The 23,179-nt window shown below is 38.6% G+C and overlaps 1 protein-coding gene across 3 annotated transcripts in view; it reads left to right on the plus strand.

Annotated features, from left to right (window-relative positions):
• Nucleotides 1-23,179, plus strand: part of LOC124611912 (longitudinals lacking protein, isoforms H/M/V-like) — a 453,788-nt gene that overhangs the window by 288,684 nt on the left and 141,925 nt on the right. The window contains exon 8 of one of the 3 annotated variants that reach the window (XM_047140290.1): nt 11,621-11,992. The exons of the other annotated variants lie outside the window; for them this stretch is intronic. Within the exon in view, the coding sequence (XP_046996246.1) occupies nt 11,621-11,820 (200 nt within the window). The 3' untranslated portion in view covers nt 11,821-11,992. Of the gene's footprint in view, nt 1-11,620; nt 11,993-23,179 lie in introns of those variants that run through there. 3 annotated transcript variants of the gene reach the window in all.

The raw sequence follows: 23,179 nt of genomic DNA on the forward strand, positions 1-23,179 counted from the left end.
TTACAGTTAAATGTTATTGGAGAAATCATATTTAAATTCCAATATATCATATTGATCTTGTTTTCCCAGGCTTCGACAGCCAAATATTTTTCCATTTTGTCAAAACTGAGGTAGTTCTCTCTCTTCACAGACTCTTACATACACTGATTTTTGGAGAGAAATTTATTGACATAAAGTAAGATTCATTTATCTGTGGCAATTTAAGTGTGATTGTGCATTTAACAAATTGTGAAATGAAAAGTATCATCATGTGATTTACAAATCAAGATTTGGCTATTGCATTCAGACTTCCTAGTATACTGTTTATAAATATTACTTCCCAGACAGTATTTAATACTGTGGGATATAATTTCTGTTTTTGACAACCACATATTCTTTCAAAGTAAAGGCTGCAGCAGGCTGTAGAAGACTGTATGCCAGTATGGAGACACTAATACATCAAGGGGACCTGAATACCTTCCAGAGAATGAAAATTACTGTTTCTTCCTCTACACACAGTACCAGAGTTTTGTTGAATTCAGAACTGCTGAATTAACAAATGCTTTTCATTTATCATCTTAAATGTTTCTAGAGATTGTAGAGATTGCATTAACAGTGCACTGCCATCAGTAATAGAAAACATATGTCGCATGTCAAATAAATAGCTAATAAAATAGCTACAAATAGTGACATCTGAAATGCCATTAATTTTTAAAAACCTGCTGCATTTTCTATTACAGAATTGTCAGAGGCTTAGTGCGTACACGCACACACACACGTGTGCGCACACACACACACACACACACACACACACACACAGTTGTGTGGCTACATTTTCATGACATCATTTCAACAAAGGATTTTTTTTTTTTGGGGGGGGGGGGGGGTGGAGTGTCAGTTGCAGTAGGCAAGGGAGAAAGGAGGGTGAACAGGAGGAAGGGCTAGGGAGAAGGGTAGCTGAAGGCTGCTGGGGAAAGGCAACAGGCACATGGGATACGAAGATGGCACAGATTGAGCTTGTTCTGACTGATGGCAGAGGGAGTTTTGAGCAGTCCACAATGACATGAAGGAGTGGAATGGAAGGAGTTGATAAAACAGAGGAAAGGGGAACTGTTGGTACGAGTGCAGAATGAGTCAGTTAGGAGGGGTGGAGGTAGGTGTGGGACAGGGCTAGTACCAACTGAGACCAGAAAGGTTATGAGATCAAATTAGGACAACTCTCATCTGCATTATTCAAAGAAGCTGATGTCAGCGGAGAATCCAGATAAGTTGTGAAGCAGCCATTGAAATCAAGAATTTTATGTGTAACAACACGGTCTGCCACTGCATGTTCAGCTGTGTAGCTGGCCTTAGTGTGGCAGTGGCTACTCATCTGAGTCAACTGCAGTTTGGCGGTCACACCAACACAAAGTGCAGTGCAATATTTACAGCAGTGATGGTATAAAACATGACTTCCTTCACACATAAGATAGGACTAGCAAACTCTGATTCCTTAAAGAATCACACTTCCATGCATAAAACAGTGTCAGATGTCTGATTACTTTACAAATGTGTTAAATATTTGACATTGAGCATGAAAGAAAGAAAAAGTTTATAAGAGGTCTGAAATTAAGCGTAAAAAGTGTGTTGGAAGTCGCTAAGTGCTCTCATTATGAAACAATGTATGAATGTAGTCTTGGTAATTTGTGCTCCACTTTAAGCAAAATCAAGTTTTTAATATATCTCAATATTTATGATGCCAATCTCCGAAACTGTGTGTATTACAGTGATATATTTAGGCAGGTACGTTAAGTGATGTAAGTAGATACTGTCTGCAAAAAGTGTTGCGAATAGAGTTAGAAGTAAGGAAGTGGTGATTAACAATTCATGCCTGATGTTGAAGTTTTACTGTGCGCCATTTTAACCAGAGTGTAGTTTTTCATGTATCTAAATGTCTATGATGTCATATCTCCTGAACTATGTGTAGTGTAATGATATAATTGTGCAGATACATTCAAAGGTGTATGTGGATACTGTATGCAAACTGCATTATGAGATACTGTATGCAAACAGCGTTATGAATAGAGTCAGTAGTAAAGAAGTAATAAATTTAAATATCGTGACTAATGCTTAAGTTTTACTACCTGAAAAGGAAAAACGTAGCAAGTGATTTTTTTTTCTTTTTTTTTATTTATTTTTTTTCTTTTTGTCATTTTGTGGGTTTGTCAGCAAAGGCTGTAAAGGTTGGAAATAGTGTGTGAAGTTTGTTGAAAGCAGCTAAGTTCTCTCGTTCTCAAATATGAGTAGGTAAAATCCAAGTATTTTCACGCCTTCAGTTATGGTGCCTCAACACAAACTCATAGTTTACAACTGTTATACTTGTCTTATTGTGTTAAACTTCGAATGTAAGATTGTATCTCTTAATGAATGGATTATGACAGCATATTAATTTCTTAAATTGGTCAATAATTATGTGAAGAATTGAAAATAAATTTGTGGTGACCCTGGAAGCTGTTAGATTGGAAAACTGCAATTGGTATTGGGTACCAGGTCTGAGATAGTTGCTTAGTAATGTAGATAGGGTAGAATAGGTTGTGACGGAACAGGAGTGAGATGTGATAGAAGGGTGTATCAGATATGTCATGCTCCTGAGTTGACCACTGGGATGGAAGCTAACTGAAAGAATATGCAACGAGACCAACAGGAATTATATGAAAGTCACTGTGATTTATGATGGTCCCCTAGGCATTACGGAAGGGGGACATGGTTCTTAGTAGGCTGTGTGATCACCACAGATGACAGTGCATGCTCTGCAATGTGCTCCCATGCTGACCACAAGGGTTGGCAAGGAGTTGTAGTGGTATGGCATTCAATTCCTCCACCTGTGTGGTTGACAGCTTCTGGATGGTAGTTGATGCATGTGGATGTGCTCCAATATGTAGTTCTTGAGATATATTTGGTTGAAGTTGACTGGAAAAAATGCAGAAGCCTTTTAAAGTCTTGTACATATAAAGGGAAACTTGGTCCATACAATATGAAAGATATTTTTTTTTCACTAAAAATATCAAGTTTCCATGATGGCTTTTGTCTCGGATGGTCTCTTATTGCCCAGTAAGGTTTACCATCCATATGAATATTTTGAAGCATCGTCAAATAGAGGATTTTGTAAAGTAGATGTCAATCACAATGAAATTAATAGCTTGCATTGGTCTGCCATGGCTTCTGCTGTTGCCAATTAATAAAAAACAGGTATTCATGTCACCAAGAGAGCACAGCCAGCAAGTTACATGATGATGATGATTATTATTGTTACTGTTATTGTTATTATTATTATTATTATTATTATTATTATTATTATTATTATCATTATTATTTTGAATATAAGGGCACTCAACAAAGAATCATCACACCATTCTCATAGTGGGGTTGGGGGAATAGGGGGAGGGAGTGGAGGTCAAAGGCTGTCCCCACAGGTGGAGTCATTTCTAATGCAGTAAAGTCCACTTCCCCTCCCCAGCACTTAAGGATTAAGGCAAGTCGGGCTTTGTGTAGAATACTTTTTCCAAGTCACCAAGCCTGTTAGTGAGTCAGTTAATAGAGGTTTCCATGTCTTGTTTAGGTTCTTTAAATAGGTTCCCAAGTCTTGGGAGTACTCAATAGTGGTTACCAGGTGTCATGTGTAGGTGTCTTCATAACTACAAATCTAAAATACTGACATACATGGTAAACTGTATAAGTGCAGTAGTGTTTTTAAATTTTTAGTCAGTTGTTGTTTTGACTGCATCTGGGTAACTATAGTACCAATCCAGTGATGTTTACTGAAGGCAAAGGTTGGTTTGTGATAATATGCTTTTCAGGAATCCAATATGTATTTTTTTGCCTGTTGTCTTATATACATTTATATAACATACTGCCATGGTTGGGATGTTGAAATCACAAATCCTGTGGGGTCATCAGTTGGTTCTGATTTGGCAAACATTGGTTACAGTTTAGTCATAAAATCCATTATTGCACATTCAGCAGTTTAGCCACTTTGAAGAGGAGTACAGCAAAACTTTGGTAACTTAGCAAATGTAAAATTTTTTAAAATATCTAAGATGTATATATATTTAATGTAAAATCCTAGATGGAATATAAGTAATGGAAGGAGTAGAAGTAACAACTCATTGAATAGTTGAGGTGCTGAGTCATTGTGGAACATAAATAAGATAGAATGTTAGTAGCTTTCTGAAAAAGCCTTCATCAGAGCTATCAAGCACATATCCTCACACAACCTACATACATACACATTCACTGTAAAAACATTGTCCTGGCTAACTACATTGTGCTAGAACTGCAGCTCAAGCCCACTCAATCTGCAGTACCAGCACAACGTAATCACCTAGGACAATGTAACTGTGTATGTGCTTTGTGTGTGTGTGTGTGTGTGTGTGTGTGTGTGTGTGTGTGAGAGAGAGAGAGAGAGAGAGAGAGAGAGAGAGAGAGAGAGAGAGAGAGAGAGAGAGAGAGAGAGAGAGTTATGTCTCTGATGAAGACTTGACTTGGAAGCTAGAAATCTTTCCCATTTTGTTTATGTGCCTATTGATGACTCAGTGCCGTAACATTCGGTGAGTTCCCTTATTCCTTCTGTTATTGACATGTAGATTTGTCAGCTATTTTTAAAATGTTGACATGTCATAAAGCACAATATTTTCACTTCTCTCCACTTCATAATGGCTGAATGGACAAAACTGCAATAGTACATTTTTATGAATAAATTGTTTTAACAGTAAAAGGTGAGAAAGATGGATTTCAAAAAGTTTTATATGGCTATGTACCTCAGTTATAAAAAAGTAAATGACAACAAGTCCCCCAACATCCTTTTCATTTGATTTTTTGGTTAGTTGGAATTGATTGGTAATTTTCTCTTGATCCATCAATTAAAGAAACTGAAGAAAAATTTTATTTTTGAGAAAGTCAGAGTGATTTAATTGCCATTTATATTAATAATAAATCTGTAAAACCATTGTGTCTGTCTCTTTGTCTTTGAACACGCTAATCTCCAATTCGGCTAGGCAGGTTTTATTGGGTTTTCATTCGTAACTTCAGCATACATAGGGTCACCAGAGAGCATATATTTCATCAAAACCAAATTATGGAAAAAATGATATTCATACATATTATAAAAATGTAGGTATATATGAATGAATGAATGTTCCACATCCCCTCTGAAATCACTAGACTCGTTTTAAATAAACTTGGTACACATATCACCTACTGTCTGGGAAGGCTAAGAACCACTCACCTATCAAAGGGATGAAGTGAAAAAGCAGTGTAGCTAGGACGCATGAATACCCAGATTTCATTCATCCAGTATTTAAGTTTAGAGCACTTAGTTACTTGCAGCAAACTTTAAATATAATTTCAGTCCTTTACAAAACTTTTTCTCCCCCCCCCCCCCGCCCCCCCCCCCCCCCCCAAAAAAAAAAAATGATGGAAAGAAAAAAGTTGATCACTTACTGTTGTGGATTGGCAAGAGAGCCAACCCACTATGAGAGGAAGCCAAAAGGCACGCATTTTAGCTCACGCAGGCTGGCGTGAGGTCTGGAACAGGTTAAGGAAATGAGACTAGCAAAAAAGGACGTAGCTGTGGAATACTTAACTTTAATCAGTAAATGGTGAACATCGCTCTTGATGGTACATGTTTTACAGCATCAATAGTAACTGGTAATGGCGCCTTGCTAGGTCGTAGAAAATGACGTAGCTGAAGGCTATGCTAACTATCGTCTCGGCAAATGAGAGCGTAATTTGTCAGTGAACCATCGCTAGCAAAGTCGGCTGTACAACTAGGGCGAGTGCTAGGAAGTCTCTCTAGACCTGCCGTGTGGCGGCGCTCGGTCTGCAATCACTGATAGTGGCGACACGCAGGTCCGACGTATACTAACGGACAGCGGCCGATTTAAAGGCTACCACCTACCAAGTGTGGTGTCTGGCGGTGACACCACACTTACTACATTTTGGATGCTCATTTTCACGTCAGGGATGATATTTTAATTTACTGCTTCTTCCTACTAACTGTATGTTATAGTCTTAGGTGGAGATTTCAATTTACCAGATATAGACTGGGACACTCAGATGTTTAGGACAGGTGGTAGGGACAGAGCATCGAGTGACATTATACTGAGTGCACTATCCGAAAATTACCTCGAGCAATTAAACAGAGAACCGACTCGTGGAGATAACATCTTGGACCTACTGATAACAAACAGACCCGAACTTTTTGACTCTGTATGTACAGAACAGGGAATCAGTGATCATAAGGCCGTTGCAGCATCCCTGAGTATGGAAGTTAATAGGAATATAAAAAAAGGGAGGAAGGTTTATCTGTTTAGCAAGAGTAATAGAAGGCAGATTTCAGACTACCTAACAGATCAAAACGAAAATTTCTGTTCCGACACTGACAATGTTGAGTGTTTATGGAAAAAGTTCAAGGCAATCGTAAAATGCGTTTTAGACAGGTACGTGCCGAGTAAAACTGTGAGGGACGGGAAAAACCCACCGTGGTACAACAACAATGTTAGGAAACTACTGCGAAAGCAAAGAGAGCTCCACTCCAAGTTTAAACGCAGCCAAAACCTCTCAGACAAACAGAAGCTAAATGATGTCAAAGTTAGCGTAAGGAGGGCTATGCGTGAAGCGTTCAGTGAATTCGAAAGTAAAATTCTATGTACCGACTTGACAGAAAATCCTAGGAAGTTCTGGTCTTACGTTAAATCAGTAAGTGGCTCGAAACAGCATATCCAGACACTACGGGATGATGATGGCATTGAAACAGAGGATGACACGCGTAAAGCTGAAATACTAAACACCTTTTTCCAAAGCTGTTTCACAGAGGAAGACCGCACTGCAGTTCCTTCTCTAAATCCTCACACAAACGAAAAAATGGCTGACATCGAAATAAGTGTCCAAGGAATAGAAAAGCAACTGGAATGACTCAATAGGGGAAAGTCCACTGGACCTGACGGGATACCAATTCGATTCTACACAGAGTACGCGAAAGAACTTGCCCCCCTTCTAACAGCCGTGTACCGCAAGTCTCTAGAGGAACGGAGAGTTCCAAATGATTGGAAAAGAGCACAGATAGTCCCAGTCTTCAAGAAGGGTCGTCGAGCAGATGCGCAAAACTATAGACCTATATCTCTTACGTCGATCTCTTGTAGAATTTTAGAACATGTTTTTTGCTCGCGTATCATGTCATTTCTGGAAACCCAGAATCTACTATGTAGGAATCAACATGGATTCCGGAAACAGCAATCGTGTGAGACCCAACTCGCCTTATTTGTTCATGAGGCCCAGAAAATATTAGATACAGGCTCCCAGGTAGATGCTATTTTTCTTGACTTCCGGAAGGCGTTCGATACAGTTCCGCACTGTCGCCTGATAAACAAAGTAAGAGCCTACGGAATATCAGACCAGCTGTGTGGCTGGATTGAAGAGTTTTTAGCAAACAGAACACAGCATGTTGTTATGAATGGAGAGACGTCTACAACCGCTAAAGTAACCTCTGGCGTGCCACAGGGGAGTGTTATGGGACCATTGCTTTTCACAATATATATAAATGACTTAGTAGATAGTGTCGGAAGTTCCATGCGGCTTTTCGCGGATGATGCTGTAGTATACAGAGAAGTTGCAGCATTAGAAATTTGTAGCGAAATGCAGGAAGATCTGCAGCGGATAGGCACTTGGTGCAGGGAGTGGCAACTGACCCTTAACATAGACAAATGTAATGTATTGCGAATACATAGAAAGAAGGATCCTTTATTGTATGATTATATGATAGCAGAACAAACACTGGTAGCAGTTACTTCTGTAAAATATCTGGGAGTATGCGTGCGGAACGATTTGAAGTGGAATGATCATATAAAATTAATTGTTGGTAAGGCGGGTACCAGGTTGAGATTCATTGGGAGAGTGCTTAGAAAATGTAGTCCATCAACAAAGGAGGTGGCTTACAAAACACTCGTTCGACCTATACTTGAGTATTGCTCATCAGTGTGGGATCCGTACCAGATCGGTCTGACGGAGGAGATAGAGAAGATCCAAAGAAGAGCGGCGCATTTCGTCACAGGGTTATTTGGTAACCGTGATAGCGTTACGGAGATGTTTAATAAACTCAAGTGGCAGACTCTGCAAGAGAGGCGCTCTGCATCGCGGTGTAGCTTGCTCGCCAGGTTTCGAGAGGGTGCGTTTCTGGATGAGGTATCGAATATATTGCTTCCCCCTACTTATACCTCCCAAGGAGATCACGAATGTAAAATTAGAGAGATTAGAGCGCACACGGAGGCTTTCAGACAGTCATTCTTCTCGCGAACCATACGCGACTGGAACAGGAAAGGGAGGTAATGACAGTGGCACGTAAAGTGCCCTCCGCCACACGCCGTTGGGTGGCTTGCGGAGTATCAATGTAGATGTAGACAAACTTTGCAGACTGTGTTCACATACATCTGAATGTACCTGCAAAATTATACCTATGTATGACACACAGTTCAGGATATATGATGTCATAAACACTGAGATGCTTGAAAAACTGCATCATGCGTGACATTTAAATTACTATTATTACAAACCAAATGATTCAATTTTGATGAAATTTGGTACGGTAATAGGTTAACCCCTGAGAAAGAACACAGGCTACTTTAGAAAGTATGTAGTATATGATACTTATTCATTTGATGAATATTATGTGAATTACAGAAAAAATATTTACTCTTTCAAAGAGTTATTTATGCCTGCTCTTTGACTTATGAGATTTGTCATATTTGTGAAAATGTTTTTCTTGGTTGGTATGTGCTATGTGATACATTTTAAAGTAATGAATACAATACTTATACAATTTCCACTGTGTTTATTCGAGTCTTCCACACTACTTGCGGTATAATGTAGTGCTACTTATGTGCATAATCCAGTATTTGAGGATGAAAGAGGGTAGTGACTTGCAACAAACTTTACACATAATGTCAAAACTTTGTAAAACCTTTTCTCTCAGACAACCCCACAAAATGATGAAAGGAAAGTAGTTTATCATTCAATACATTTTCGCTGGTCATGCAGTAAAACTGTTGCATCAGGCATGATGTCATTACATTTCCATGTATTGCTTATGTGATACTAACTCTCTTCGCAACAAATTTAGCAGACAGTACCTGCATACGCTGCTAAATGTATCTGGAGAATTATTACATTGTATGACACATAGTTCAGGAGATTAGAGGGAAAAAGAAGTTGGACAGAAAGAGGGGGAGGAGGAGATGGCCAGAGAAAGGGTAGAGGAGGAGGTGGACAGGGAGAAGGATGGGAAACATGAGATGGACATAGGAAGAAAAAAGGAGCATGTGGATACAGAGAGGGGAGGAGGTGGATAAAGAGAGGGGCAGGAAGAGACGGACACAGAGAAGAGGAAGAAGCAGATAGATAGGGGTGAACAGTGAGAGAGGAAGGAGGAGATGCACTAATAAAATTGAAATAAATACGTACCAGGGCAATGCCAGGTAACTAGTCCTGCATAAAATATCATGTGTTACCAGTTGACAACAGTGTTTATTACAGAAAATGTCTTTGGTTTGGCAGAAAGTAAAGATTTACCTAATTGTCGAGCCAACAGTGAAGATATATGGCATTTCCAAGGCTTTTATGATCACTTGATGATGTGCTCTAGGTATTCTCAGGTTCTTTGACCAGCAGTTTTTCATTTTTCTTATGTTTCACCAGCCACTTTTTCTGGCAAAACAAAACATCAGAAGAAACAACCAAACCACTGCTAACTACTTATGATGCTACCTCAGACACCATGTTCATAATGAAGTTCTGCAGCCCATAATTGGAAATGGAATTAGATGTAAGTCATCATATGACAAAGTCACATTTCATAATTCATTGTGGGGCTTTTGTCTTGTCACATTCTCTTTGACAAATATCTTCTTCACATGTGCTGCTGTGTACAGGCTGTGTTTTCACAAGGTTACAAACTATCTTCATTTTGCAATTTTGTCATTTGGTGTCCATAGGTGCCATTGAAGTAATCCCTAACAAAAAGTTTACTGCTATCTGACAATTATGCACGACATTCAACAACCCTCCACAGTCCCTTATGTAGAGGCCTAATGTGGCCATTCAGGAACTGCTGTTCAGGCCCTATACTTCACATAAATTTGTGCTAATTGTTTACATTTCATACCTGGCTCAGTTTCTTACCATTCACAAATGTCATTTCTTGTGTTAAAAACTTTGCACAGAAAAGTATATAATTGGTGAGATGTCCACCAATAATTTTGGTGCTATTCAATGCATAAAAATTTTTGCTGATGAGAGTACTGAATTTATATTTGTATTATTTCTGTTATTGATACTCAAACTGCATAAGAATAGCAGAATGCTTTAAAGCATGTTCAGTGATCATTTAATAAAATAATTTATTTCTGTTTAACTGGTAAACTAATCTTTCTGAGTCTTGCATACTGCTCACTATTTTGGTTTTTGATGTGCATTTTATTGACTTGTTCTAAGTATTAAGTGAAATAGGGAATGTGAAGCGTATGTCAAACAAAAACAGTTAGTCAAATGCCTAATTGTTATTTATAGTGGCATATCCTATTGTATTCCTCTCATATAGTGAAATCTCCATTATGCCAACACCTCTTTAGAATGAAGATATGTGCCTGTCATTCTTGTTATAGTGTGTTCCTGTTGTTTAATTCACTTGTAAGCAACAAAGACTTTTATTATGTCATACATTTTTCATTTATATTTAAGTTTTTTGGTGATAGATGTCATACATATGATTTCTTGCAACACAGGTATTAAATGTTGTTTTTTCTAGATCATTTCTTAACAAAATGTATTCAGCCAATGAGACACACTTTGCCATGTGTGTTTTCAGTTTTCAATTACAGAAATGTGGTAAGAAGTTCCCATATGTTGCTCTAACAAGATTTAATTTTTCTCCATTGTGTGGTGCAGATAACTCATTGTTCAGTCTGCAGAAATGATTTTTGAGAAAAATCACTCCTGTCTGTAATTACTTTGTAAGCATTTCACTTCTTCTGTAAATGCTATATCATATTGTCAGATGGTATATCTGTTAATAATAGAGGCCATCATTTCTGACAATGTATAATTATTTTTTTATGAAAAGACACATTACAGTATACCATAGTTTATGAAATATATTTTTATCAGAAACTTCAAGTGTAAAAAAAGCTGATACGTCTTACACAGGGGAAAACTTATCACATTTCTTCACCAGGAACTGTGTGAAGCAGTTTCTTAGATTCTCAGTTATTCTTCAGATTGTTTATATTACATCTCTTGTGAAATGAAATGTATTACAAACTCCTTGTGGAACTTGATCTGTTAACCAAGTTCACTTATGATTTCTTTTGTATTTTTAGGTACAACTAAGTTATCATAAAACTTTATCTTGGCTTGTCTGCTAAAAATTATGTTTATCATCATTCTGTCATTTATTTTATAGCTGATTTTTGCATTTTGATTTTATTTTAGACATGAAATGTAAATGAAGAGTTAGTTTTGCTCTGAGATAGTTACGTATTTAACTTCTTACAAAACTATCTAGGCCGGTATTTCAGCGGACAACAACAAGTAACAGTTTCCTGCTTTTTTGTAGGTCCACTGCAATACACCATAAGTGCTAAAGGTAGAACACAGCTAGTCTACAATGGCTTTATTTATAATGCTGATTCTCAGAGAGGAGACAGAGTGTCTTGGAGATGCGTGAAATATCAGAGGGGCTGTCGTGGCCGATGTGTTACAGTAAATAATGAAATAGAATCTATACAGTCTACCCATAATCATCTCTCATATTAAGAAAAATAATGTGAAAAATGCAGTCATTGTTTGTCAACTGTAAATCACAAACTGGAAAAAGTGTGTCTGATTTAACTATAGAACTTACTTGTGGAAGGTTTTGAAGTAAAGTAATGGAATCATTATTTTCTTGATGTCTAAAATGCACAGTGTGAATGGAAATAAGTGTGAATATTCAAAATAGAATGGGAAATTCTTGTTGGCCTTCATTAAAAAATAAATAAATTGTTTTTTGAACTGTGAACAAGTATATTATTTTTGTAGTGATATTTTGCTTGAAAATATTACTAGTGTTTCTGTAGCTTACCTAAGGGTGGATTTATGGTGACTAGATGCATGAATTTATTAAATTAAAATCAGAATTTCTGTTATGGGCAGATTTGGTAGTCCATAACTTTTTTGTTCATAGAGCTACTGAAAAATATTTTCCTCTACAAATTGTCATCAGAATTCCTGGGGCGAGAGCATGATAAAAAGTTATCATGCAGCAGTGAAAGACTATTTTTAGATCAAAATGCACTGATTTATCAATGGATATCCATTTAAGGTCAATGCAGTTTGCCCAGTACTTTTTAGTGAATACATTCCACCCTGTAAGAGAAATTCAGCAAGGTACAGATGTACTAATTTACAGTGACCACAACCTCTTTGTTACATTCAAAATGTTTTTGGACACTACATTTCTTTAAATGTGTGGCTTGGTTAAAAGCAAAGCGTGCCACATCATGTGAATGGGGCCAATGTTCCAACAACTGACACTTCAGATTACATCACTTTTGCACTACCAAAGAATGTTTTTGGATAAGTGTTAATAACAGATTTTTATCCAGTTGGTATACAAGAATTTTTAAGTGTTCAACAGTATTGTCTTACCATTTGGAAGGCAATCAAGAACAATTCATTTTGCACGAGAGAAAAGATTGGTCATAATCTTTGCAAAGTTTCATTGCTTGTCAGCTATCCTTTTTTTTATTGTACAGAGCACCTGTGACTCTATATTGTTTTCATTGTTGTTGCATTTCACAGATGGAATGGTGAACCTAATCCTCATCTACACTAAAAACACCATAACAGTTTGAAGCTTTCTGAAATCATCTAAACACTACCGAGATATTCATTTCCACATTTGCTTTTAGTCAAGGTTCACCAATACAACAATATTCTTGTGTAAATATGATTTATCATTTTTTTTTACAAGCAAAATATATTGTAATGTTTTGCAATACACACTGAGTCAGTTATTTACCACACTTTTAATAGTCAGCCATCCAATAGTGTATTGTGCACTTTCTCAGTGTTTTATTTATTGACTGAAATTTTGAATCATTCATTGCATGACTCATCTTCTGAGAGAAGTATGCCCACAGTAAATTTAGTTGCTTATTTCCTAGGACATGGAAGCTAGAGGCACAGATTCACAATCAACTGTAAATGAACTGCTGTTGGTAATAAACTGTGCAAAACAGTGTATTTTGTAACAGCAGAGTATTGTGGTCTGTCCCCTTGAAAGCAACATCTATTGTCACACCACTTTAAAAATTCTCATACACAAGACTGTTCTGCACAGCAATGGAACTCTGTACTTTCATTATTGCAGAACATGTAACAACATAACATATTGTTGACATCAGTGTCATCACTGTTTTAGGCCAATAACTTCTTATGTGGTCTTTATAATGCTAGCTGTCTGTCCAACATACTGAGTAGTGCATGTTTTGATAAGCAGAGATGATAAGGTTGTCTGCACACTTTGAACAATATTTTGATAGGAAAATAAAAGAAAGGGAGACTAATTGTAGGAAAAGAACAAGACACTGAAAACTTAGAGTGGAATCTAATTGGTATTCAAAAATTAATTCTAAATATGTACTGAATAAAATAAATAGAATGTAATATTATTCTTGGACATTTCTGGATTTAGAATAGTGTGAAAGTTTTACACATTCTGTAAAGAAAATATTCTGAGTCATCTGAGTGCATGGAAAAAAGAATAGTAGACTCATCTTACTTGAATCAGAGAAATTCATAACCAAACAGGAGCATACTTTAAATTTTTGTGACGTTACAAGCTCACAATTTCATATTTCCTATAAGGTGTGATCAAAAAGTTTCCATTTGAAGGCTGCACAGTAAAGAATCGGTATGCCAATCAGGCAAAGTCACCATGAGCACTGAGGCAATCGTCCCACTGATGCACCTGGCTGAAGATACCCGTTTTGTAAAATTTCGTGTCCTGCTGCATGGAGAAGTCTATAACTGGCTGCTGCATACCCTCATCCAACAGCAATCATCATCTCCTCAAGTCCTTTTTTAAGGGACTGAAGGTGTGATAATCACATGGGGAGAGATCAGGACTGTAGAGTGGGTGCTTGAATGTCTCCAACTTGAGTTGGCGTAACATCTGCATTATGACAGTTGTGATATGGGTACACATTTTATCAGGAAGCAGCAGCACCCCTTAGCACATCATTCCATGATGGTGGTTTTCGACAGACATGCTGCCCCATATACATTCTTTATTGTCTGATGGTTGTCTACCGATGTTTGTCCTTCAGCAGCCAAGAAAAGAATAACAGCATATTGGTGCTGTTCAGCTGCATTTGGTAATAATTCTGCCATAGTTACTGAATATATTGTGTATAGGATATTGTGTGTTTCTGCATTTACCACACACACATTGGAAAGACACAAATAACACACTAATCCTTTGCCTACAAGTCAGTGCTTATAAACCCACATTGTAGTTGCACTATGTTGCAGGTATGCTTCACCAAGCCCTCAAATGGAAACCTTTTGATTGCCAGCTATACATCTATGTACATACTATGTGAGCCACTGTATACTGCATGGCACAGGGTACTTCGCACCATTGATATTCGTCCCCTTTAAGTGTTAATCTTGCAAAGACTGAGCCAACCAGTGACAAATCTAGTTGCACATCTCTGAATTGATTTGCTGTGCTTCTTTAATCCATCTGGTTGGGATTCCTAAGACTCAGATAACACAGAAGAATGGTTTGCACAAGTGTTCTGTATGTAGCCTCTTTCATAGGTATGCCACACTTTCTTGTAACCCTCCAAATAAACTGCAGTCAGCTATTTACATTCCCTACAGCTGACTGTATGTGTTTGTTCCATTTCACTCCACTCCACAGCGTTACACCCAAGTCAAGCAGTACACTACTAATAAAGAGGACTGTTTCCCCATTGTCTCTGTACTAACTTACATTTACCCTCATTTAAAACAAGCTGCCATGCATTGCACCAAATAGATATTCTGCCCAAGTCATCCTGAATCCTCTTCAGTAACTCAAAGATGACACATTCCATGCACAACAGTTGTCACCAACAAACAGTCTCATATTACTGGTTGTCCTCTCCAACATATGATTTATCTACATGGAAAACAAGAGCTGTTCTATCACACTTCCCTGGAGCATTCTTGATGCTATGTTTGTTCTGATAGATACTCAACATCCAGGACAATGTTTTGGTTCCTGATACCTTCAAAGTCTTCTAGACAAGCCAATCACATATTTCATGACCTGTTTTGAATGATCAGATCTTTGTAAGCAATCTACAGTGTGGTTCAGGCCTGAACAGTTTTTGGAACTCTAGGAATGGAGAATCTGCCCTTTTGACAGTATCATATTTGCAGGATATTGTGTGTGAAAAGGGCCAGCTGTGTTTTGCATGATCTATACTTCCTATATCCATGCTGATTTATGGTCATACACTTTTCTTTCCCAAGGAAACTCATTATATTCAACCTTAGAACATGTAGCAGACCAACTTTAAGGATACTGGTCTGTTGTTTTGCATATCTATTCTTTTCCCCTTCTTATATACAGGAAGAACCATGGTACTTCGCACCATTGATATTCGTCCCCTTTAAGTGTTAATCTTGCAAAGACTGAGCCAACCAGTGACAAATCTAGTTGCACATCTCTGAATTGATTTGCTGTGCTTCTTTAATCCATCTGGTTGGGATTCCTAAGACTCAGATAACACAGAAGAATGGTTTGCACAAGTGTTCTGTATGTAGCCTCTTTCATAGGTATGCCACACTTTCTTGTAACCCTCCAAATAAACTGCAGTCAGCTATTTACATTCCCTACAGCTGACTGTATGTGTTTGTTCCATTTCACTCCACTCCACAGCGTTACACCCAAGTCAAGCAGTACACTACTAATAAAGAGGACTGTTTCCCCATTGTCTCTGTACTAACCTACATTTACCCTCATTTAAAACAAGCTGCCATGCATTGCACCAAATAGATATTCTGCCCAAGTCATCCTGAATCCTCTTCAGTAACTCAAAGATGACACATTCCATGCACAACAGTTGTCACCAACAAACAGTCTCATATTACTGGTTGTCCTCTCCAACATATGATTTATCTACATGGAAAACAAGAGCTGTTCTATCACACTTCCCTGGAGCATTCTTGATGCTATGTTTGTTCTGATAGATACTCAACATCCAGGACAATGTTTTGGTTCCTGATACCTTCAAAGTCTTCTAGACAAGCCAATCACATATTTCATGACCTGTTTTGAATGATCAGATCTTTGTAAGCAATCTACAGTGTGGTTCAGGCCTGAACAGTTTTTGGAACTCTAGGAATGGAGAATCTGCCCTTTTGACAGTATCATATTTGCAGGATATTGTGTGTGAAAAGGGCCAGCTGTGTTTTGCATGATCTATACTTCCTATATCCATGCTGATTTATGGTCATACACTTTTCTTTCCCAAGGAAACTCATTATATTCAACCTTAGAACATGTAGCAGACCAACTTTAAGGATACTGGTCTGTTGTTTTGCATATCTATTCTTTTCCCCTTCTTATATACAGGAAGAACCATAGTTTTGTTTTCAGTTATTTGCTAGGGATTGCCATGTGAAAGATTCACAATAAATGTGAGCTAAAAAACCAAATTGGAATTCCATCAGGTCATGGCACCTTATTCATTGTCAGCTAGTTCAATAGTTTTTCAGCACTCAGAGATGCATGAGACGCTTGCTTTTATGTCATCGATTTGACAGTTTATGCAGCAATAAAACGATGGTAGGTATATACAATCCCCCTATCTGAATGTGCTATAATGACATCTTATTTAATGAAAAACTGCCCCAGTTCCTGTCCAGAATTTCAGTGAGTTGATTTCTGGCTAGGGCCATATATTAGGCCATTTTGAATTGGTTCTGAAAACTGCCATAAATGTGATAAATATATAAATATTGTTCAGAGTAAAAGATGGAAAAAATGAAGCTTATGTATAATACAGTCAAACAATGCAAAATCCAGGATGGGATGTAGCAATATTGTGAAAAGGAAAGTTGCTACTCACCATATAACGGAGATGCTAAGTTGCAGATAGGCACAACAAAAAGACTATCACAAATATATAGCTTGCGGCCAGGAAGGCCTTTGTCAGAATTAGGCAGCGAACACACGCATACACACTCACATAAACACAACTCACACACACAGTGCAGTCTCAGGCAACTGAGGCCACACTGTGAGCAGCGATTATGGGAGCAGCAACTGGGTGGGGGTAAGGTGGAGGCTGGGGTGGGGAGGGGGAGGAATAGTAGGGTAGGTGGTGGTGGACAGTGATGTGCTGTTGGGAGGTGCAGAGGGGCGAAGTGGGAAGAGGGTAGGGCAGCTATGTGCAGTCGGGAGGTTAGACGGAGGAAGTGGAGAGGTGGGGGAGGGGGGGATGGATATCAGAAAAGGAGAGAAATAAAAGGACTGGATGTGATGGAGGAATGAGGGCCATGTAGTGCTGGAATAGAAACAGAGACGGGGCTGGATGGGAGAGGGCTATGACTAACAAAGGTTGAGGTCAGGAGTGGTATGGGAATGCAGGATGTATTGCAATTCAGAAAAGTTTCAAGAACCACTTGAAAATGAACTAATATAAAGACTGAAACCAGTAGTGGGTTCATTAAAGCTTTCAGCTGTAGTTGGAGAACAAACTGTTGCAGAATCAGCACATGGAAAAACTTATAATGACATTATTTACATCTATACTGTACGAGTCACATGATGGGTGTTTGGCAGATGGTACTTCTGACATGACTACCACTTAACCCTCCCCTGGTACCTCAAAAATTGTTCTCAAGAAGAACAACTGTTGGTAAGCAACCATATGATCTAATTTTCACATTGTGGTAATTTTGTAATACATGCATGGGGTCATGTAATTTGTTGACCGAATCTTCTTGGACTGTATGCCCTCAGAATTTCAGCAGTGAACCTTACCATGGTGCACCATATCTCTTGTAGTGTGTTGCACTGGAGTTTATTGAGTATGCCAGTAACATTCTTGTGCATGATACATGATGTCATGTATCGCCCTTCACTCTGCCTTTTCTCTCTCTTCTATTAATCCAACCTGGTAAGAGCCACAGGCTGATGACAAATACTCAAGAAATGTTTGGAAAAGTACCGCATCAGACATTTCTTACATGGATTAATTAATTTTGCTTAAGATTTCCCCCCTATGAATCCAAGCCTCTCATTTGCTTTTCCTACAGTTGGTTTTATGTGGTCATTAAACTTTAGCTTGCTCCAGATGATTGTTTTAAAGTATTTGGCGTTTTCAGTGTGTCACTGACAGGCACAATGAAAAAGAATGCTAGAAATATTTCAGCTTTTGGATAAAGTTCTTCTTCAGAAGAAGAAAACTCACACACACGGTTATTGTCACCGGGTATTAAGGCCCACTTGCAACTGCAGCTGATGTGACAAACTGTCTAACTGGGAGGGGTAGTGTGGGTAAGGAAGAGAAGTGGAGCGGAATGGGGGAGGGGTAGCAGAATAGGGGTGGTGTAAGATGCTAGGACTGCATGAAGGAGTATCCAGGGACATGGTGGGGAGAGAACAGGGGTACTTAGGTGCAGAGGCCAGACAAACGTGCGGTTCCTGAAGAGGGGCAGCAACCTCTTCAGTAGCTAGAGGGCCAACAGTGTCAATGATTGACTGATCTGGCCTTTTAACATCAACCAAAGCGGCCTTGCCTGTGATGATACTGCGAACAACTGAAAGCAAGAGGAAACTGCAGTCATAATTTTTCCCAAGGGCATTAGCTCTAAAGTATGGTTAAATGATGATAACATCCTCTTAATATATCTAAAAACACAGATGATGTGACTTACCGAACGAAAGTGCTGGCAGGTCGATAGACACACAAACAAACAAAAACATACACATGAAATTCAAGCTTTCGCAACAAACTGTTGCCTCATCAGAAAAGAGGGAAGGAGACGGAAAGATGAAAGGATGTGGGTTGTGCTTGTGTCTGTGTATGTGTGGATGGATATGTGTGTGTGTGCGAGTGTATACCCCTTCTTTCCCCCTAAGGTAAGTCTTTCCGCTCCCGGGATTGGAATGACTCCTTACCCTCTCCCTTAAAACCCACATCCTTTTGTCTTTCCCTCTCCTTCCCTCTTTCCTGATGAGGCAACAGTTTGTTGCGAAAGCTTGAATTTCATGTGTATGTTTGTGTTTGTTTGTGTGTCTATCGACCTGCCAGCACTTTCGTTCGGTAAGTCACATCATCTGTGTTTTTAGATATATTTTTCCAACGTGGAACGTTTCCCTCTATTATATTAACATCCTCTTAAGTAATATATTCCCCCATTCAGATCTCTGGGTGGGGACTACTCAGGAAGACACTGTTATCAGGAGAAACAAAACTGGCATTCTACACATTGGAGCATAGAATGTCAGATCCCTGAATTGGTCAGGTAGGTTAGAAAATATAAAAAGGGAAATGGTTAGGTTAATGTTAGGTGTAATGGGAATTAGTGAAGTTCAGTGGCAGGAGGAACAGAATTTCTGGTCAGGTGAATACAAGGTTATAAATACAAAATCAAATAGGAGCAATGCAGAAGTGTATTTAGTAATGAATAAAAAAATAGGAATGCAGATAATATACTATGAAAAGCATACTGAACACATTTCTGTAGCCATGATAGACACAAAGCCCATGCCCATCACAGTAGTACGAGTTTATATGCCAACTAGCTCTGCAGATGAGGAGGACATAGAGATAATGTATGATGAAATAAAAGAAATTATTTAGATAGTTGAGATGAAAATTTAATCGTCATGGGAGACTGGAATTCAATAGTAGGAAAAGGAAGTGAAGGAAGAGTAGTTGGTTGAATATGGACTGGGAGAAAGGAATGAAAGAGAAACCCACCTGGTAGAATTCTGCACAGAGTACAATTAATCTCAGCTAACACTTTGTTTAAGAATCATGAAAGAAGGTTGTATATGTGGAAGAGACCTGGAGACAGCAGAAGGTTTCAGGTTGATTATATTATGGTAAGACAGAGATTTCAAAACCAGATTTTAAATTGTATGACATTCCCAGGGGCAGATGTGGACTCTGGCCACAATTTATTTTTTATGAATTGCAAATTAAAACTGAAGAAATTGTAAAAAGTCCGGAATGTAAGGAGATGGGACTGGGATAAACTGAAAGAACCAGAGGTTCTAGATAGTTTCAGAGGGAACATTAGGGAACACCTGACAAGAACTGAGGAAAGCTATACAGTAGAAGAAGCATGGATAGCCTTGAGAGGTGAAATAGTGAAGGCAGCAGAGGATCAAGTAGGTAAAAAGATGAGGGCTAGTAGAAATACTTGGGTAACACAATAGATATTGAATTTAATAAATGAAAGGAGAATATATAAAAATGCAATAAATGAAGCAGGTGAGAGACAATACAAACGTCTAAAAATGAAATCGACAGGAGGTGCAAAAAGGCTAAGCAGGAATGGCTAGAGGACAAGTGCATTGGTGTAGAAGCATAAATCACTAGGGTTAAGACAGATGCTACATACAGGAAAATTAAAGAGACCTTTGGAGAAAAGAGAACCACCATTGTGAATATCAAGAGCTCAGATGGAAAACCAGTCCTAAGCAAAGAAGGGAAAGCAGAAAAGTGGAAGGAGTATAAAGAGAGTCTATACAATGGAGATGTACTTGAGGGCAATATTATGTAAATGGAAGAGGACATAGATGTAGAAAAAAAGAAAGATATAACATTGTGTGAAGAATTTGACAAAGCACTGAAAGACTTAAGTCCCAGGAGCAGACAGCATTCTGTTAGAACTACTGATAGCCTTGAGAGAGCCAGCCATGACAAAACTCTTCCTTCTGATGAGCAAGATGTATGAAACAAGTGAAATACCCTCAGACTTCAAGAAGAATATGATAATTCCATTCCAAAGAAAGCAGATGCGGACAATTTGAATATTAGTGAATAGGCTATTTAATTAGTCATGGCAGCAAAATACTAATATGAATCAATTACAGAAGAATGGAAAAACTGGTAGAAGCTGATCTCGGGGAAGACCAGTTTGGATTCCAGAGAAATCGCGAGACAATACAGACCCTACGACTTTTCAAAGAAGATAGGTTAAGGAAAGGCAAGCCTATGTTTATGGCATTTGTAGACTTGGAGAAAGCTTTTGTCAATGTTGACTGGAATACTCTCTTTCACATTATAAAGGTGTCAGAGGTAAAATACAGGGAGTGAAAGGCTGTTTACAATTTGTACAAAAAACAGATGGCAGTTACAAGAGTTGAGGGGCACGAAAGTGAAGCAGTGGTTGAGAAGGGAATGAGACAGGATTGCAGCCTATTCCTAATGATATTCAGTATGTATATTAAGAAAGCACTAAAGGAAACAAAAAAAATTTGGAGTCGGAATTAAAGTCCAGTGAGAAGAAACAAAAACTTTGAGGTTTACCGATGACATTGTACTTTTGTGAGAGACAGAAAAGGACTTGGAAGAACGGGTGAACAGAATGGACAGTGTCTTAAAAGGAGAATGTTAGATGAACATCAACAAAAGCAAAATGAGAATAATGGAGTGTTGTCTAATTAAATCAGATGATGCCGAGGGAATTGAATTAGGAAATGAGACAATTGAAGTAGTAAAGGAGTTTTGCTATTTGGGGAGCAAAATAACTGATGATGGTCAACGTAGGGAGGATAAGAAATGCAGACTGGTAACGGCAAAAAAAAATTTTCTGAAGGAGGGAAATTTGTTAACAATGCATATAGATTTAAGTGCAGAAAGTCCTTTCTGAATGTGTTTGCATGGAGTGTAGCTACGAATGGAAGTGAAACATAGATGATAAACAGTTTAGACAAGAAGAGAAGAGAAACATTTGAAATGTGGTGCTACAGAAGAATGCTGAAGATTAGATGGGTATATCACATAACTAATGAGGAGGTAGTGAATAGAACTGAGGAGAAGAGAAATTTGTGGTACAACCTGACTAAAAGAAGAAGGAACTGGTTGGTAGGACACATTCTGAGACATCAAGGAATCACCAGTTTAGTATTGGAGGGAAGTGTGGAGGGTAAAAATTGTAGAGGGAGACCAAGAGATGAATACAGTAAGCAGATTCAGAAGGATGTTGTGTGCAGTCATTACGTGGAGATGAAGAGGCTTGCACAGGATAGAGTAGCATGGATAATTGCATCAAACCAGTCTTTGGACTGAAAATCACAACAACAACAACAGGTGCAGCTTTGGAGGCTGCGTGATAGGGTGAGGCAGTAAGAGAATGAAGAGAGAGGAAAAGTAGAGAGGGAGGAAAGGGAAAGTAAATGTGTTGGTGAGATAGAAGTCATGTTTAGTACTGAAATGGGAGCAGGGAAGGGCACAGATAGGTAGACTACAGGGACTGGCGAAGGGTGAGGTCAGGGGGGTTATGAGAATGAAGGATATGTTGTAGGGAGAGTTCTCACCTGTGCAAATCAAAAAAGCTGGTGTTAAAGGGAAGATTCTAGATGGCACAGGCTGTAAAAGAGGCATTCGAGTAAAGCACATCGTGTTGGGAAGTATGTTCAGCAACTGGGTGGTCCATCTGTCTCTTGGCCATAGTTTGGGAGTGGCCATTCATTAGACAGATAACTTCTTATTTGTTTTGCCGATGTAGAACATGGCATAATGGTTCCACTAAGCTTGTAGATCAGATGGCTGCTTTCACATGTGGTCCTGCCTTTGGCAGGGTAGGAGATGCCTGTGATAGGATTGGAGTACATGATAGTTGAAGTATATATGGTACAGGTCGTACATCTAGATCTAATGCAAGGATGGGAGCCATGAGGCAAGTGTTGGGAGCAGGGGTTGGATACAGACAGACAACGATATTACATAGACTGGTGAGTGGTGGAATAACAATGTGGGAGGGGTGAGGAGGATGGTGGGGAAGCTACTTTTCATGTCAGGACATTATGAGAGGTAATCAAAACACTGACGGGGAATATCATTCAGTTGCTCCAGTTCTGAGTAGTACTGAGTCATGAGAGGAATGCACTTTCATG

This window comes from Schistocerca americana, chromosome 1, assembly GCF_021461395.2.
Source record: "Schistocerca americana isolate TAMUIC-IGC-003095 chromosome 1, iqSchAmer2.1, whole genome shotgun sequence".
NCBI lineage: Eukaryota > Metazoa > Arthropoda > Insecta > Orthoptera > Acrididae > Schistocerca > Schistocerca americana.